Source organism: Sinocyclocheilus grahami, unplaced genomic scaffold (genome assembly GCF_001515645.1).
Source record: "Sinocyclocheilus grahami isolate Dianchi unplaced genomic scaffold, SAMN03320097.WGS_v1.1 scaffold924.1, whole genome shotgun sequence".
NCBI classification, from domain to species: domain Eukaryota; kingdom Metazoa; phylum Chordata; class Actinopteri; order Cypriniformes; family Cyprinidae; genus Sinocyclocheilus; species Sinocyclocheilus grahami.
Genome location: NW_015506103.1, coordinates 409361 through 429713, shown reverse-complemented (window position 1 = coordinate 429713; position 20353 = coordinate 409361). Strand labels below are relative to the sequence as shown.

Genomic DNA, 20353 nt, shown 5'->3' with positions numbered 1-20353 from the left:
TCAAGCCATTTGTTAATGTAACCGTCACACAGCACACTGGTGATCCAGCCAACCAGTAGGGAAGTTTTCATTTGATGGGTTCGGATCAGTAGAACTGAGTCTGAGCATAGCTAGACAGACTGGTAAGTATTGAAAGGATGGAGATTTAGAAAGAAAGCAGCTGTTGAACAGAAGACAGCAGTGCCCTGAAAGCATTAGCTTGAACAACAGAAGCCGTGATATAGTTTTTGATGAAAGAACGGTTGCAGGGCTTTTTCTTGCTGTTTGTTCGTTTTCTGTACTGCACTGTCTGATATGCTCACAGAGCATGCTTCGTGTTCTCTGCACTTTCGCTCAATGAATCCAGGCTGTACTGTGAGAAGGTCATGGTAAGATCAGCTCACCGGCACTTGGCAGGTCTCTCGTTCTCGCTCTCCAAAAGAAAAGGTCTGTTCACAAAACAAGGTGCAGGGCAGGTCTTTGGAAGAGGCCGGAAGAGATCGGTTCACCTGTGGCCTTTGATAGCTGAACTTAAACAAAGTTTACTGTGCACAGCTGACAAACACCGTGTGGATCACGATGTACAATTACACAGAACAGAACGGTCTAGGACAGTTCCTGGTGCCTCATTACCACATGTATTCATTCATTCATTCATTCATTCATTCATTCATTCATGTATTAGGGAAGTGGGTTGGCCGTCCAAAGCGTAGTAGAGTCCTGGTGGAACACACAGCAGATAACAAATCAAGGACATTGCTTTGACCCAGATGTGTTCATTTTAAAGAGAAAAACTCTGCTGCATAGATTGTAACGAAGTCGTTGGAGCTTAAATAAGACAGCCCTCTCTGCATCATGTGTTTTCTTGCCGTACAGGGAAGAGAAAGCGTGTAAGATGAAGGTGTGCTTTTCTATTTTTTTCTGCCTTCACTTTGTACATGAGCTTGACCTTATGCCAGATCCCAGATGGCCACAACCTCTCATAAAGCACACTGTGAATTCACACACTGTGTGCAGGTTAACAGTGTTGTTTCTGTTTTTCATACAGCAAACTACTTTTACTAAGCTAATTGTAATGAACCAGCTGTTATAAATGCTGGTTTTGACTGTTGAAGTAACCCGATGTCCAACAGATCCAAGCATACAACGTTTGCTGAAACTAAGCAGACAAGTTTTTTTTTGTTTGTTTGTAATAGAGAAGCTAATTGAGTGTCGTCTCTGGCTGTATGAGTCTATGCCATAAGCAAACCCCTTTCAGCCATGTTCTTAAGACCAAAAAACAGCACTTTTAAATGCGCATGTAAAAGAAAAATGTAACAGCTTTTGTCAGCGCTTCCCTGCTACTATATCAGCGCAACAGCTTTTCTATTGAAAAGCTACATGATTTAATAAATATTTAAACTCCTAACCTACCTTTAAACTGAGAAATGTTAATAGCTAATCAAAGCAACACTGATTGAGTCAGAGAGAGGATGGCGTTGATTATCATTATAAATGGAAAAAAACATCAGAATGCAAATAAATAAATAATTACTGCATCCTTCTCTGTGCTGTGAGATCAGCTGATGGACATCTACATTATTAAAAGTTTTCAGCAAGCTGATGCTTATTTGAATAGATTCAAAACAGAACCGTACAGCAGCGGGCTGACTCTTTTTTCAGTGTGGATTTGCATGTCACACTAAACAGACCGTTGACTCAAAGCGTGAGATCTTATAATAGCTGCATGGGCTGCAGGAGGACACAGTCAGGACACGGCTGTTAAAGATCTATGAAAGTACCACCATTATGCCCTAGAGAAAGACACTTATCTAAGCCTATTCAGGACGTGTGAATCTGAGCTAAACAACGAGGAGCTTTCTCTTAGCTAGTCTTATGTAATCACGCAATGAGGTAACTATACACAATTATATTATTAAAGCACCCAATAATGATGTGAAATGTGGATGTTTTAATGTCTAAACAGGCCGCTGCTGGCCAAATGGGTGCCCTAAGCAGAATAAAAAAGGTGACGTGACATGTGGCCAAGTATGGTGACCCATACTTGGAATTAGTGCTCTGCATTTATCCCATCCTAAGTGCACACACACACCGTGAACAGTGGGCAGCCATTTATGCTGTGGCACCCGGGGAGCAGTTGGGGGTTCGGTGCCTCGCTCAAGGGCCCCTCAGTCGTGGTATTGAAGGTGGAAGAGAGCACTGTACATTCACTCCCCGCCCTACAATCCCTGCCGGTACGAGACTCGAACCCGCAACCTTTGGGTTACGGGTCCAACTCTCTAACCATTAGGCCACGACTTCCCCTCAGTTGGTGTGCCCTCTCCTTAAAAAACAAACAAAAAAACACCTATTTTAAAAGGTCAAAATAAAACTTTAATAAAATATAAAAGTAAATAAATAATAGTAATTAAAGTGTATTGTTTATAAATTACAGTTGTAGCTCTAGACGGCTACCTATGGCTATAATTTTATTAATACCGTTGTCTGATGAGTGGAAGCAGAAACAGCTGTTTTTCGTGCCTGTCTCTTTAAATGCAAATGAGCTGCTGCTCCCCGCCCCCTTTTCCAGAATAGAGCTGCGGCATTACAGCTTGGACCTGCTGAAACATCTGTTTTGGTTCTGATTATCATGTTTATCACGCTGAAATCATGCGTTTTAAACCATATGAGTTTAAACTTCTGATATAGGGTTTTCTGAGCGCACACATCTGAAGCACAGAACAGTTAGCATGCTTCGCTCAAACTTTCTCCATGGCATTAGAACTGGTACACTGCTGTCGCTTGTGAAATCAAAATAACGGCGCCGTGGGTGGAAACTTACTACGGTGCCCGGGAGCTGACATGTTATTATATTAATGCCATTATATTAATAATTATATTATCACGTTCCCAAGAGTTATGTCACGGCCACGACAAAACTAAGTGAACCGAACATGTCAGCTCCCGGGCACCGTAACTTACAGATGAAGGAGCGGTAATATTATATTATAAAGCGGAGAGTTCCGGAGCTTGATTCTGATTGGCTGAGCCGCGTTCGAAGCTGTTGTAAATGACGCTACAAAGTAACACACACCTTTGTTTACGTTTGTGTGTTGCTCGGCGACCACTTTGTAGCAACCACAACTGTTTCTGAGGAGCTACATTGTTTGGTGGAAGAATACTGTGTTTATTAATATCATTACACTTTATTTGCTCTGTTTTATTTTGTGAAACCTTACTACGTATATGGAATAACCATTTTATAAAAGCAGTAAGCCCCGTGAAGCCGTAGTTTACAGTGAATTTATAACAGCTAAGCGAAGCGGAGTGCCTAAAACCCCCTTAGCTGTTATAAATTCACTGTAAACCACGGCTTCACGGGGCTTTAATGAGATCCCTTTGCCACGTCATTAGAGGAGCTAAATCAGACGTGCTAATTTTTCCAGATGCTTGCAGAAAAAGGCTTACCAAAACAAAGTTACTGGGTTAATCTTTTTCAGATGCACCGGGGACTTGATTATAGCACTTAAAACCTGGAAAAGTCAGATTTTCATGGCATGTCAACTTTAAACCATGAGAAACCATAAAAACATTCATTTGACCCATTCATTCAAGTGTTGGTTTTACGCATGCGCGTATCAGCGGCTCATCGGCTTCGGTCCGAGTCGAATTGTTTCCTCAGTTCAGTGACTGTTGGAGGAACTGGAGCGCTGAAGCAGTTCATTCGTCATTTCCAGTCGGAGTGACCGTCAGGTGTCCGAAAGTGAGTTTTGATTGAGTTAACTGTAGATCTGTGCTGCTCCAGCCTTAAACTGTTTCAGACGGTTCAGTCCGATTTGGTGAACTGGTTCATATATCGTCAGGAGCCAAAGATATTGATTTTGTGTTCCCTGATATACCTTCTTTGACTCTCAAAGTGATGGTAGCCACTGACTTGCATTTTATGAATCACCAAGGAACACGTTTCAGCTAAAAATCTTCTTTACTGTTTTACTCACGAACAAAAGTCACCTACATCTTGGATGGCCTGAGGGTGAGTAAATTAACAGCAAATTTTCACTTTGAGATCAGGGGTGCACAATCCCTTTCCTGGAGATCATCCTACCTGCAGACTTCAGTTCTAGCCCTGCTCCAACACAGCTGTCTGTAATTACCAAGTGCTCCTGAAGAGATTAATTAGCTGGTTCTGGTGTGTTTGATCAGGGCTGGAGCTGAACTTTGCAGGACGTAGATCTCCAGGAGCAGGATTGGGCAGCCCTGCTTGTAGGTGAGCTATCCCTTTAAAAAGATAGTTTAGCCAAAATGAAAATTCCAAACATGCAGAACATAAATGAAGATATTTTGAGAAGTGTCTATACAATTAAAGTCAATTCCATATTTTTAGATTTAATAGGCATTCAGTAATACAGCAACCTTTGAGCAAGAGATTGTTCCTCTGGAGAGCGTCATGTGGTGTCAGTCATTGACCCTCAGATGCTTAGTGTTTGGCTGTCTGGGCTGTTGAGCGTGGAACATTTGTCTATTGCTTTTGCCCAGCACATGCTATGTTGGCCTCTGAGAGTGTTTGGTCAAAAATTAAGCTCAGAGATGTCAGATGTCAGGTAGGGGTGTGTGATATATATCATCTATGATAATCGTAATTTTTGTTTAAACGATATGTGATTTGACATTATCGAGTATATCGCAAAAAACAAACACAACACACCCAGAGAGTGCACACATACACTGAGAGATACTGCATGAGCACACTTTCACTGCGTGATTTAGTGATTGAGTCTATAAAAATACATTTAGAATTCCCCCAAAATTCAAGATAATGACTTTTATATGTCTTTCAAATGTATATAATCTGATATAGTTAATATCACAAAAAAGAGTACAGTTTTTCTCCAAATATCAGTTTCTCCAAATAACAGTCCAATAAACAAGAAGTTAATATTACTTACATTTTAGACTCAAGTTCCTGTTTTTGCTCTATTTCGTAAATGAAAACAGTTTCAAACAAAGCCACAGCAGAACTGTTTTGTGTCTGTGAGCTACACACTGAATCAATCCGCCGTTTGAACGAATCGGTTGAATGAATGACTCGCCGCCTACTGGTGATTTTAGGTTCATATTTAAAGTATATTTTCCCTTTTTTTTCCCCAAAATCATTTCAGAAATCTCTTTTGAATGTTTTGGTTTTAAAACATCAAAGCATTATTTATGCATTTGTAACTGCAGGTGAACTGCATTCGTGTGCTGCATTAAACAGTCAGCGTGAATGACTCTAAACGCCACTTCAGATGCAGATTCTGTTCCTCTGCATCGCAAACACACATTTTGTTGATACTGATTTCATTTGATTGGTAACAATCAACAGTTGTCTTGCTATTTAAACTTTATTGATTAAATTTAAGAATTTGACACAAAAGATAATGCATACATTTTAATTAGGTTAGAAAAAATTGGCTTTATAAAGATAAAATGCCCCTAAAAGGTATGGTCTGATGTACCATGGCTGGATGGGTGTTTGTGTCCGACTCTCGCGGATGAATGTGTGCGTCAGAGCTCTCAGCTTCACATGGCAGCACATTGACTTATATTCACATCACCTTTCACCTCCACCAATGATTATCGGCTTATTTTTGCATTTTGCATATCTTAAATGGACCTTTTTTATCTGTACCTTTCATGTGAATGACTTCTGTTATGATTGCCTAACCCCTTTTCTAAATCCTTAATTATTAATTCCACATTCGATTATTACAGGGGTCGGCAACCTATGGAGGATAATCACTGTTACATGTGCAATAGTAAGAGAGGTGTATGTATGGGTGATTTATTAGATAGAAGCGTGACTAAATGACTTGGTCAGTGATGTTTATTGTCCATCAACAGACGTAATTCCCACTGAAATCATGCTGCGTTTGCCAGAGTCACATTATAATGCTTCTTTTAGTCTACAGCAGAACTACCTTACTCGCATGCAAGTGTGCTGATGCAGCATTTGCTCCTTTAGTGATCATTGTCCTGCTCCTGTAAAGATGGAACGAGTTTTCCCCCAACATTTTCAGCATGCTGTTTCATGTACTGTCTCACGTCGACACACAGGTAGATTTGAGCTCCACATCTGCCACGTGGTTCGTCGGTAGGAACGTATCTGCTAGATTTTTAAATGTAAATGTTTATTAACTTAGAAAATACTTTTAAAGTGTAAAACATTGTTACACGGAGTGATCCCTGGATGCGTTATAATCTTTTTAAAAGAGTACTCTAAATCTAGCTTTCCATTCTTCAGCGGCCTTTTAATGGAGAAATACCAGAATCTAATTTCTCTTCGCCCGGTCACACTGGTTTGCATTAAAGCTGCTGCCGAGAGATGCTTTATTCAAACTGTTTCGGTGACGACTCAGTCTGAACCCTGAAGGATTTGAGGTAGTTTAGCTGATCTGTGATGGTTGAAGGACTGGAGGATAGTTTTTAGTTGTTCCTTCCTTTTCCCTTGATCCTCTTCTTTTGCTCCATTTCTGCTTTCTCTTTTAAGTGTGTCAGAGATGTAGGTCACATGTCTTTTTTTCTCGTTAGCAGTCAATTCAATTTGGAGAACGATAAGAGGGTATCAAATTTAAACGGCAAGCAGGTGCTTTGGGGCCGGCGCTGACACACGGGCCTGTCATACCTAAAATACTGGCCCCCTGCGTCATTGTTCCTCGAGAGAGAAGGGAAAGAACAAGAAACTGATAACAACAGCCATTACATCTAGCATTACAATAGAAACAAATACAACGAGCAACGGAATGCCACAGGAATAGTTTAAGCATCTGAAACTGATCAGCACATATGTGTTCCTGCAGCACAAAAGCAGTGTTGAGTCGCTGGGGGATATTTGTAGCAATAGTCAACAATACATTGTATGGGTCAAAATTATACATTTTTCTTTTATTCAATTAAAAAATTGACCCTTATGACTGGTTTTGTGCTCCAGGGTCACAAATAACGTCTTCAGAGCACGAGGTTTGTCTCTAAATCCAGAGAAGAACTGTGGCAGCTTCTCCAAGATACTGAAACAACCCGTACTGCTTTAGACACTTTTGAACAAATACTGTAAAGTGAGGATGATTTCAAAGATAATGCCATCAACAGTTTTTATTCATCAATTGACTTACATTAATTAAACTAACTTGGTGTGGCCAACTTTGCCTTTAGAATGTGCTTTGGTAACACTTGCACACAGCTTTTAAGGTTGTTTGCAGGTAGGTTGTTTCAAGCATGTATTTCTAGAGAGAGAGGATGTAAACCCCTTCAAAATGTATACTAATATAACAGATAAAAGATCTTATTCTTTTATTTAAATATTGAAAAATCACCATGTTGAACATTTTCCATCCTCTTCTTCTTATCGTGTGTAATAGTTGTGTATGAGACCCTCGTTCTAGTGGAAGCTGGATCTCCTCATCACACAGTCACTGTTGGGAAGAGCTCAAATGTGCAGAAAAACTAAGAATGTGCAGGAGCTGGAGGATTTTTCTGAAGGACATAAAGGCACTCATGAACTACTATAACACAAAGCAATGTAAAGTTGAATCTTTCTAGTTTTAACAACGGGTGCACCGATAGAGTCTCTGTATTGTGGACATGTAGTGAGAGAACATGATATTGTGATTCACAGGGTTATTTTGAAGCTGAACTGTGGCTAACAGGGCTGCTTGTCATACCGTATAGGACTAATTTAGATCCTAAGGCACAGTTGAGTCTCCCCCGTGCTTACCAAAGCTCTGACATCCACAAAGACATCGGCTGGTTTACTGGTTGTTTTGCTTGACATTGACTGAAATCGTAGCATCGCAGACAGCACAGGATAGTGTTGCGCTGGCGTAATGAGAACAGAATTTAAATAGATGGAGTCTGACCTTGATACGGCGGGTAATGATGCTGATGACGTTTGCGTTGCTTCGACAGCATGTCTCTCTGATGCTGACTGTACACGTTCTGTCGATCTTTCCTCTTCCTGACAGCAGGAGCATCTGTTTGGGTATGGCTCACGTGTCACAACTATCACTCTATAGATATCTGTATCTCTATATCTCCTGTAGTCTGTATGCACTGGTTTATGTCAGTCCACCAGGAAACAAAGTCCTATGAAGTTCACGAGGTAGTGACTGGATTTGACAGCGTTTGGTGGGTTCTTTGACAGATCAGTCATGAAGCATTTACACACTGAATTAATGAGACACCCTTGAGCAGTTCCACTGATCTCAGATTTTAGATTTAATTGCCCCAAATATCACATTAAATAGCAGGCAGTTTGTAGTCAGAATATATTTCAATGCAGTCAGAACTTTGTGGATAGTAAATCTGACTACACTCATATACTGTGGTTTGGTTTTTGATGGCGAATGTAAAAGCTCCAGGCCTTTCGCAATAACTTACTGTCACCCTAAAGATCTGTCCCATCATGCAATGAAAAGCTTTCTGCCTTACACCGTGTCCTAACTACACACAACGCGACACGCGATAAAAGGTATCTTTTCCATGTTAAACTGAGTTTTGTCCTAACCAGTCGTGACAGCGACAGTCTATTTTAGAAACGGTTTCTATTTCTGTGGCGTCGCTGCTGGAACAACAACAACAAACTATGACAATGATAATATCAGGTACTGATTATGTGATTTATTCAATGTTAAAAGTGAGTTTGAATATCATTTTGCGTGACCTTTCTAGCCATTCTGAAAGCAACAACAGATAGTTTACCTCAGATTTCGAAAATAAATTAAAACATGTATGTTAAAACTGTGAACTCAGTGCAAGTGTATTCTATTATGAAGATGGTGTCAGTCCCTCAGTATTTACTTTTAATAATGTTAAAAAGCTTTAATATATATGAATTGGATTATAAACTTATCCATTTCATTGGGAGTGCAGTGTGCTTGGAGAGAGAGTCCATAATTGATATTTGAGTGATTCTGTCGCGTCTGGTGTGGACAGACAAACTGCTCGTCGCTGGTCTGGTTAGGACATGGTGTCAAGCCATCAAAAGTCCTCTTCCCCAGATATAATCATCTTCCATTTGATTCAGTTTAAAGCAGAGGGTCTCCTCGGTCGATGTTGTGTTGGCTGTTTGCAGTGGGAGGTGTTTCGAGTCAAAGGTTAGCATTTCCAGCATCAGCATAAAGGTCCTGCTTTTAAGTGTGTTTAAAAAGCCCCAGCACTGTGTGAAGCCACATCCAGTCAGAGAGAGAGAGAGAGAGAGAGAGAGAGAGAGAGAGAGTGTGTGTGAGTGTGTGTGTGAGTGAGTGTGTGTGTGTGTGTGTGTGAGAGAGTGTGAGTGTGTGTGTGTGTGTGTGAGAGAGTGTGAGTGTGTGTGTGTGTGTGTGAGAGAGTGTGAGTGTGTGTGTGTGTGTGTGAGAGAGTGTGAGTGTGTGTGTGTGTGTGTGAGAGAGTGTGAGTGTGTGTGTGTGTGTGTGAGAGAGTGTGAGTGTGTGTGTGTGTGTGTGAGAGAGTGTGAGTGTGTGTGTGTGTGTGTGAGAGAGTATGAGTGTGTGAGTGAGTGTGTGAGAGAGTGTGTGAGTGTGTGTGTGTGTGTGTATGCGTTTTTGTGACAAATGAGGACATACATTTGTATAATGACAAAGGTATGACAGGTATTACAAGGAGAAGGTGACTTTTCAGGACATTACCCCATGTCCCCACTTTTCAAAACGCTTATAAATCACACAGAATGGAGTGTACTGAAAATCTGAAATAGCACAAAGTCTCCTGTGAGGGGGAGGTTTAGGGGTAGGGTTGGTGTAGGGCAATAGAATATACGGTCTGTACAGTATAAAAACCATTACGCCTATGGGATGTCCCCACTTTTCACAAATGTAAACCTGTGTGTGTGTGTGTGTGTGTGTGTGTGTGTGTGTGTGAACAATCATATCTACCATTGCAGGAGTTACACAGCAGGGCCACATGAGTTCAAATACATTTAACTCTACCGCTGCCCGTTATGTATTCATTTGAATGTAAATGTGGCTATGGTACCTCTAAAAACAATGCAAGGGCAGTTTTGTTTTATATGTAGACATCACGCAACCATATGCAAACTTTATGGTTCCCTCCACCATTTCCCCTGTCCTTTGATATTTATTTAATACACAAAATCATATAATTTTCAGTGCCACAAACTGCTGCTCTCCTACATCTTACTAGATGTTTAGCTCTGTAAAGACAGAATGCACCAGTATCATCGATCATTGCATCCCAAACCCTCTTATTGCTCACAGAAACTGCAGTCATTCTGTTTCCTTCTCTGCAGCAATATCATGCTCACGAGAAGCTAGCGAATATATTTGCATATAGGCACATTTGGTTTTGTGTAATGTGTAACCAGATTTTGTATTTATTTATTTACTCTCAGCATAGTCACAGTCACAAGAGACCATCTTCATGACAATCATATGTTTAGGTGACATTTGGATAAATCGGTCTTAACAAGGGAATATATGGTTCTGCTCAAGGGTGTCTCATAAATTCAGCGTGTCTCAAAAGAAAACGCTTCATGACTCTCTGTCAAAGAACCCAGCAAACGCTGTCAAATCCAGTCACGGGCTCTGCTGACCCTTGATCTTCTGAGGTCTTTGGTGGACTGGTATAACCCTGTGCACGCAGACTACACTCTTAAAAATAAAGGTGCTTCAAAAGGTTCTTCAAGCGATGCCATAGAAGAACCATTTTTGGTTCCGCAAAGAACCATTTAGTCAAAGGTTCTTTAAAGAACCATCTCTTTCTTACCTTTTTATAATCTGAAGAACCTTCTTTCGCCACAAAGAAGCTTTTGTGAAACAGAAAGGTTCTTCAGATGTTAAAGGTTCTTTATGGAACCATTTAGACAAAAAGGTTCTTCTATGGCATCGTGAAGCACCTTTATTTTTAAGAGTGTACAGGAGATTCTCTACAGCAGTGCTGGTCATGTACAGTACAGATCAGCTCCGTTGGTGCCGTCACATGCAGATATAAACACATTTGTGAGCATTTATTGTCCGATCTGTGGTTTTGAAAATAATTTGAGCAAAAGCCACAATAACGTTTGTGTCTCACATTATTCTGACCTGCCTAATCCAGGTTAGAAGTGTCATTGTGCCCATTTATTAACAATGACAATCAGATGATTTCAGAAAGGTTTTGCCATTTTAGTTAGCAATATGAATCAGACCCTCGTCTGTCTGATGTCAGATTAGAAGCGGTGCGCATCAACCCAACCTGCAGTCATTTAGGAACTCCAAAATGTTGATGTTGAACAGAAATCAGCTATTTTCCACAGCCTATAAATGTCACTTTTCATCAGTATTTATTTCAGCTTTTGTGAACAGAAGACAGTGTGGAGGACAGGACTGTCCTCGTCTCATTGTGTCCTGTAGAGCATCACTCGCACCTTTGCGTGTGGCTCTTTTATGAAACAGAGTTTATTTAAACGTCTGTCTCACTCTTTAAACACTTCTCAGAGATGCAAACAAAAGGTTCTGAACCCGATGCACTTGTTGTTTTAGAGACCAATTTAATCTGCTTTAGAGAGCGTTGTGTGTTGATACAGTGTCTGATAGTGTGTGTGGCCGAGTGAATCCAGTGACCTCTGTAAGAGAAGAAAAGATGCTGACACTCCGTGACTCAGTACAGTGGACTGCAGAAGACAGCATTTGGTATTTTCTTCTGAATCCAAACATGCATGATCTCACTGATAATGCTTTTGATAACTGCTAACAAGAGTGTTAAAATTAAACTGGCATTTGAGGAAATTATACATTTTCTCAACATTTGCTCTGTCTGAAGTCAATGTTCAGAGGTGCACAAAGACTATTCAGAAACAGTTTTGTCTTCCACAGTAGAAACAAAGAGGTTTTGTGATGAATTCTCATTCTTGGATGATAAAGTCTTCAAGTTAAGAAATATTGCTGGATATGCACAGATGCACATTTGTACATTCAGGATTGATCAGTTCACAATATCGAATGACTCTCAATATGTTATAATAGCCGGTGATGTTTCTCTCGACGCGTCTTTTCCCTCACACTCTCATTCTCAACATCAATAATGGATCTTTAAAGGTCCTTCAATCCCTTTTGATATTTAAGATGTGGTTAAAGAGCATCTGGAGTGAGCATGACTCTGCTTAAATGCTGCTTTCATTCCGGAGGTCTCATTAGGACACTCTCTGATGTACATGTAAGGTTTTTGCACCAAAAACAATACGCTTTCCGCCCTATCTTTGTCCCTTACAATTACACAGATCTTGAAGATTACAATCTTGCTTATTACTTATAAAGCCCTGAATGGTTTAGCTCCTCAGTACTTGAGCGAGCCCATATCGCATTATAGTCCTTCACGTCTGCTGCGATCTCAAAACTCTGGCCATTTGATAATACCTAGAATATCAAAATTAGTATTCAGATCCTTCTCCTAACTCAAACTCTGGAATAACCTACCTAGCATTGTTCGGGAGGCAGACACACTCTGTCAGTTTAAATCTAGATTAAAGACCCATCTCTTTAACCTGGTTTACAAATAACACACTTACACATTTATAATATTCAAATCATATAATTCTATAATCCTATAATTCTATAAATTCTATAGTTCAAAAGGATTGTTAGGCTGCATTAATTAGGTCAACCTGCTCAATCTGACCTGTGTTTCAGCCTGGAATTAAACCACGCCATGCTGGTTTTGTCTGGCCAGGAACCAAAACTCCATCGGTGACAGAAATGGAGAAGAAACCTTGAGAGAAACCAGGCTCAGACGGGGGCCAGCATGACGTGGGTTAATTCCAGGCTGCAGCACAGGTCAGATTGAGCAGAGGTCTCGTCTGGTTCTCGTAGTCTCATGCCGATGGTCGTCTGGGGCTCATCTAGTTGTCTTGATCTCCGCTGACATTCAGGACTGTAGAGGTCCTCTCCCTCTCTAGCTGCTGATCCACCATCTGATCTGGATACGGACTGGATCTGTACGGTTATGGTGACCTCAGAATAAGAATGAAAGAGACTAATATTAGCGTAGATGCCATTCTTCTTATGATGTAGCGAGTACATCGGGTGTTATGGGAAGTGTTCCCGGTTCCAGTCTGTCACTGATGGAGTTTTGGTTCATTGCCTCTGCATTATTGACAAACTATTTTCCTGTTTGACACTATAAAGCTGCTTTGACACAATCAGTATTGTATAAAGCGCTATAGAAATAAAAGTGACTTGACTTGAAACAGAGTGTTTAAGACTTCTGTATGTAAATGAGCTCTGTTATGATTGGCTGACGATGGGCTTGACCTTCCTCTGACCTGTACACTGTCGCTTTAAGGCACACAATGTCAAAGTCTTTCATTTAAAAAGAGCAAGAAGCAACCTATTTCCCATCATATGTCACGATTATATATTTATTTAGTTTTATTACATTATTGTCTTTCATAATTGTGCTGTGGACGCAAGTTTAAACACGCTGTTCTCATAATACTCATAAATCTCATTTGTGATTGCAGGAGACCGACCTGTTAGACCTCTCGCTCATCAAGGATACGAGAAATGGGAGATTTGCCAAGACACCAAAGGTAATAATACAGCATTTACATGTGTTTCTGTGTCGATCATTTGTTCTCGCAGCCAAGAGCTGAGCTTGTGTTTGTACAAACGCTCCACAAGATGAAACTGAACAGACGTTGTTGTCTGTTCATTCCTGGCACAAATACTGTATGATTATAAATGTAGAGATTTCCAGAGAGGAATATGCCGACAAAAAGCAAAGCTGCTTTTCCCCAGATATGACAGTAAGATTTGAAGTTGGAGATCTTGTATGCGTGTATGAAATACAGAGAAAATGCTTTTCTTTTACAGTCACACAGGGATTAGTTAGACTATAGTTTTCCAGAGAAGTTGTCTTAGCCGACAGAAACATTTGCGGTTCAAGAGAGCGTCCGGAATCTCGCAGCATTTGCGGTGGACAGATTCTTGCACTTTGAAACTGGAAAGAGCTGATGGTTTCCGGTTCCCAGAATTCATGAGTGCTGATGTGAGAATAGTGTCGTTGTAAAGAGCAGCGGTCTGAGATGTCGTGAGATGTTGAAGAGCATCACGAGAGCTGCTGAGGACTGATGAGCATAGGCCACTTCAACAGTCACTGCTCAGAATATGGAAAAACGCTGTTTCCCACGTCATGATAGTGGCCTTACAGCAGGGTCAAAGATTGATGACTGGAGAGAGAGCCGTGTGTGTGCTTCACATCGTCTGAAAGAAAGCATTTAGTCACAGACACGTACAGTGTGTATGAACACTTATGAAGGCCATTTATAAAGATCAATGAGCTGTAGATGCTTCGATTTTAACACTCACAGGAGATTCGGCTCCAAATGACTCGCTTGTAGATCAATAGAATGATGAGCGTTTGAACAAGGGTTAAATCACATGATGTCCTGTTGTCCCATAAAATCACTTGCTCAGAGAACAGAACTTGCTCAAGTGTATTTTAACCCACGTGAGCAGTTTTGATTTTATGTTTATGCCTTGGTTTTCAGCAGTCGGTCCTGTGGCGCTGTCCATTCACATCATGACTCATAAAGTCACCTGACCTGAATGTAAAACAGCCACCAGAATATGATGATATCAGGAAAACCCTGCCGTAAGATGAGAGTTAACTAAACTAGACCGCAGATGACAGAAGTTTCCTTACAGAATGCTCCTCTGGCTGTGCTGTAAGAAAATGGTAATACCATAGTACTTTTAGTTTGCCAGGGGAATCCAGTGCATTGGCCAGGTAATGTAGGTTAATTAGCATATGCCCTCCCTCTCACGTCTCACTAATTCGATGGAGCTCTTTGCAGCTGTGGGCGCTCAGATTAATCATCCAAATGCGTGTCAGGAAAACATAACAGGAGAGAAATAATGTTCCCATAGTTGTTGTTGTGTTGTGTGTGTGTGTGTGAGTGTGTGAGTAATTGTGTGTGTGTGTGTGTGAGTATGTGTTAGAGTTGTGCCGATAGATGATAGTATCGTGTATCGACGATAGTCAGAGATATCGAAGATAGCAGATGTCTTTGTCGATAGTCAAGACGATATTAGGCTCATTCTCCTATTAATGTATTAAATAATAATAATAATAATAATCATTATTATTATTATTATTATTAGGCGGCCCATTATAATTTGGTTATTATTATCAAATTGCTGCAGAGCCGCGGCACATTGTAGCAGGAGTCAGATTTCACTGATCACGTGAAGAGAGGCGCTTTCAGCGCGAGCGCAACGGAGGATTTGGTTTACAAAACTAAAGTAAAAGACCGCTTCTTAAACCAGAGAAGGTGAACATGTTGGTATTCTTGTGGAAAAAAGCATGCAAGTCCTGTCAGCGACAGCCAGTTTAGTTTTACTTTTCTTTTTGTTTTCGTTTTGAAAGTGAAAGTGAAAGCGCACGAAAAGAGGAATTCCTGTTCACAAAATTTAAATCACAAATAATACTGATGAAAAAGAATGGGTTGAATGTTGAACATTTTTGTTACCATATAACTATAAACTATGATAAAAGTTCATCAGCATGCATTGATTAATCAAATGTTGTAGCAAAAAAAATAATAATAATAAAATTGTTTCAAAATTATGTGCTCGTGCGACCAACTGAGAAAGTTAGCCGCAAAAGAGCGACCAGTGGGAAGAATGAGTCTAGAGCCCTGATATATGAGCAATATTTTAACCGAGTGTGTGTGTGTGTGCGTGTCTGTTTGTGAGAGTGTGTGTGTGTGTGTGTGAGTGTGCGCGAGTTGTTTACACTGTTACACTGAGTTGGATTCTCATGCTAAATATGGCCAAAGTTTCAAAAAATGATTTGGACTTATAACAGAGTATTTCTGTGCCAAATACACACTTCCGGGTTTCTTACAAGTTTTGGAAAGTTTTTTTCGATTGTGGCTCTTCATGACTTAATGATGGGTGGAACTCCTTATATCATAGATATGTATAGATTCCCTATTCGACCGCTCCAGATACGTTGACGCGTCCGCCATCTTGGAACGGTCAACTTGACGTCATTCACCATAATAATCAATGAATATTCAAACATATACAAGCGTATAACTTGCTGTTGTAGACGCACGCGTTGGTTCGCAGACCGTTCCAAAAATGGCGGATGAAACAGGATAGAAACAGTCACCAATGAGGCATCTACGTGTATATATATATATATTTATACCTTATATGGGCACTTCTCCCGGTAGGGCGCGCCCGCGCACACATCGACCAGAGCGAGAGCACGCCCATCAACGCACTTATTTCAGCAGTGCTGCTTGGGACTCGCTCGAGAAGAATGTCTCTAAAGAGGTGTGTTTTTGGTTGTAAGGGAAAGATAACATTGTTCAGCTTCCCGAAGAATCCAGCGTTACGTAAACAGCGGATGCAGTTTGTTTTTCGGAGCAGCAACGGAGTTTCGCAAGTGTGTTTGTTGACGAACGTTTTATAAACAAGGCCCAGTTCGACGCTGGATTTGCACATCGTTTGCTACTGAAAGATGGAGCGGTCCCAGCTATAAAAGATCCCGGTCATGATCCAGAACTGCAGACGCTAAGTGAAGCTGCATCAGATGTCTGTGTTCTGTTGACAATCGGCGCTTAAGTGCTCATCACTCTTTAGCTCCGCCCACGACACGCCTCCAGGAGCTCGGCTGTTTCCGGAGAGAATCGGAAAGCTGTATCTTTCGTTTATAAATATGATAAAACTAGAGACTTTTTTGTGGAGATATGAAGTACTACTCTATAGGTACTCAAGATTAATATGAGATTGGGTGAAATTTTGTGTGTTAGGTCCCCTTTAAATTAAATCACCTCTTTTTGACAGACCAAGAGAGCGGCCTGCGACCTTTAGTTAATGGGAGTCAAAATAAATACTGTAAATCTTCTCTCTCTTGCTCTTCTTTTCTGTGTTTCACCTCTGCTATGCCTCATGTACTGATCTAGTTTTTACTTTTAACTCAAATAATGCAGCCATAAATTAGTAAATGGTTTGTGATGTTCCCCAATTGGAAGTCGTTTTGGATAAAAGCATCTGCTAAATGAATACATAAATGCAGAAAGAATTAATGCAGAAAGCAATTCATCATATAGTCTATTTTTTATTACATTCAGTGTTTCCCACAGCCTTACACTGTATGTGTGGTGGCAGTTCCCCCGATGGAGGGGGGGATTTTTTTGTTTTATATTATAATACTTAAAAAATGCTCCAATGCAAATATTTCAAATTGCGAGGAACTTTATTTACATTCAAAATTTCCCCAGCATCTACTTTTTATAGCACATTTAGACCCTTTGTTTGAACATGTTATTTTACGGGGCTTTCTGAAAAAATACTCTTGGAAAATATTTTTCAGTATTCATCTGGATTGAATTTTGCCGCATTGTGACTTTGAAATGTGTAGCACTCATATTTATTCAATGAAATCACAGCCTTTTGAAGTTTAATCCAGCCATATCGCGATTATTGCACGAGTTTTGGACAACTTTGTGCAAATCTATTAGTGGCGGTCCACCACAAATTAATCAGTGAATGTGAAACAATGACATTCATGGTGATATCACATGTCAAGTTCACAAGGATTGCAAATAAAATCCAGCGTACTGTGTGATAAGTGTGCTGTGGCTGTGTTCATGGTGTTTATGGGGTTTTTTATGCTGTTCAACAGAACATTTCGAACACAAACTGATCAGCAGCGTCATGTCAAATATCTTCATCAATGATTTCATGTAGTGATGAATACAGGCTTCATGCTTTACTTCTCTTGCTCAGAAACGAAGCCCATGGAACCAAAGTGGAATCATTGACATTTACAGAGAATATTGTAGTCATTGATACAGAAAGACTGATCTCTGAGAAGCTGTTCTGTGTTCGTCAGTAATCAGGGATGCTGTTGAGAGAACGTAAAGCAGTGTGTTTCATAATTGTAAGAACTGGCTGATGTGAATGCTGAGAAAGCCTGAAAGCTACTGATCTACCGATGGCCTTATGCAGATACCTCAGTTTCTCCAGGCAGTCAATCAGTTGAATTGCACATAATCTGTTTGAGACAGAAGGCTCAGAGTCCAGCTCTTCTTCTCTGGGTTCTCACAGTCTGCCTGGACACCAGAGAGGCCTGACAAAAGCCTTTATCCAGCAGCAGATCTGCCCGCATTCCTCCGTATACAGTAGGCCCCTGTTCAGGTTTGTTCGTTAGATTCCCTAAAGTCCTCATCGAATTACGCTGGTTTGTGGCGGTGAAACCGTAGAAGCCTCGATCCGCTGAGGGAGGAAGTCTGGGTAATTATGACCACACCTGGTCTCCACACCTTCTCTCAGCAGGTGGGCTGGTGATGACCAGTTTTCTTCTGTAGTTTATGGATTTAATGTAGTTTCAGTGTAGAAACAAAAGTCCACGTATGAATGGGCACATCTGAGTCAAGTTCTCACTCACTCTATAGAGCGCCGGTGAAAGGCTCACTGGGACGTGATTTATGCTCTGCTGCATTAGCTGGGGCTGTTTGATCGATATCCTCAACATGTTTGCATTTCATAACCAGCTTTAAAAGATAGAGCTTGAACACTCGGATGTTTTTTATGCATGTTTTACGTTTGCTCAGAAGCAGGTGTAACTTTTATTCATTCAAGAAACTAGAGAAACTAATTTTGTCTAAGACAGATATGGGTTCTACTGGAGCGCGTGAGGCATGTGTCTTTATGAACTGTGAGGTAGGCTTGCTGCAATAGACGTGCTGACGGTGATACCGGTGTTAAGCCACAACACCGGTTACGTCACATGCCCACCGCAGCACCGACCCCCACCGTCGTTTTGATTTTTTATAGAAATAAAAAACATTTAGTTCAGTAAAAGTACAAACACTACAATTAAAAACTGAACACGGCTGCTCAATGCAGCGTGCCGAATGACAGTCGCATCACAGATCAGATTTAATTTCTCCAGTGAGGAGAGTGAGTCGAGCTGACTGACGAGAAGAGTGAGGCGAGACGGACGAGAAGAGCGAGGCGAGACGGACGAGATGAGCGAGGTGAGAAGAGCGAGACGGACGAGATGAGCGAGGCGAGAAGAGCGAGACGGACGAGAAGAGCGAGGCGAGACGGACGAGATGAGCGAGGTGAGAAGAGCGAGACGGACGAGATGAGCGAGGCGAGAAGAGCGAGACGGACGAGAAGAGCGAGGCGAGACGGACGAGATGAGCGAGGTGAGAAGAGCGAGACGGACGAGATGAGCGAGGCGAGACGGACGAGATGAGCGAGGTGAGACGGACGACTGTTTGGCAATATTTTGGATTTTGAAAAGCCTGTTGACTTCTGTCGTTTATCTAAGGTGATTTTCTTATTTAATTTAATTCTTATTTAATAAAGTGAGTTTCTTATTTAATTGGTTCCACATTGTTTGCTGATTTTTAGTTTATTTAAACTTTGTCATTTATTTATTTTATTTGACATCAAGGTGTATGCCGTGCCTCCAAGCTTTCTTACTCATTTTGCTTATAAACGTTCCACGTTTCTTATTTATTTGGTTATATATTATACATGTTTACTTGTTTCCAGTTTTGTACATTTAAACTTCATGTAAGTTATTTATTATATATTTTTAGGCATAGCCTGCCCTATAGCATGGTGTATTTTTATTTGTTTTGTTAATAAAAGTTCTATGTTTTATATATATAGGCTAAAGTGAGTTTGACGTTGTATTTTGTAGTTGCATTCAAGCAATTGACGCCTAACTGCCGCTAATTTTAAGCTATTTAAAAGCGAAGGAAAGCGAGGAAAAGAGGGAACGCCCCCGCGGTGATACCGGTATTACTGGTGTTGTCACACGTCAATTAACCGGTGGGAAAATTTCCTCACGGTCACAACCCTACCGTGAGGATGAGTGGAGGAAGAGAACGCTTTAACCAGTTGACAGAAGTGCTGTAAGAGCAGCTTTAGAAGCTCAGACTACAGCTGGACAGTGTGGCAAAATATATTTTTCGTTGTTTTTTTAAAGGGGTCATACGATGCTTTTTTAAAGATAATTATTTTGTGTATTTGGTGTAACAGAATATGTTGACATGCTTTAATGTTCAAAAAACACATTATTTTTCAAATACTGTACATTATTGTAGGTCCTCTATGCCCCGCCTCTCTCAAACGCTTCGTTTTCTACAAAGCCCCTCCTTCCGACAAGCACAGTCTGCTCTGATTGGCCAGCTGACCCAGTGCATTGTGATTGGCCGAACACAAGCACTCGTCGGAAATGTAATGCCCCTTACCAAAATCGCCAGCTTCATCTTTCAAAATAAATGTAAAAACAGAGCCCGAAAGGGGAACAGAGTCGCGTGACAGACACAGTGATGAAGCTGGTATGTGTGCAGTACACAAGCCACGGTTAAGACAGCTGCCTCCACTGTGATGTG

General features: G+C 40.8%; 1 protein-coding gene across 1 annotated transcript in view; it reads left to right on the top strand.

Annotated features, from left to right (window-relative positions):
• plcb1l (phospholipase C beta 1-like) overlaps positions 1–20353 on the top strand; it is a 96414-nt gene that overhangs the window by 14213 nt on the left and 61848 nt on the right. Inside the window, exon 3 of the mRNA XM_016249387.1 lies at positions 13445–13513. Coding sequence (XP_016104873.1) covers positions 13445–13513 — 69 coding nt within the window. The remainder of the gene's footprint in view (positions 1–13444; positions 13514–20353) is intronic.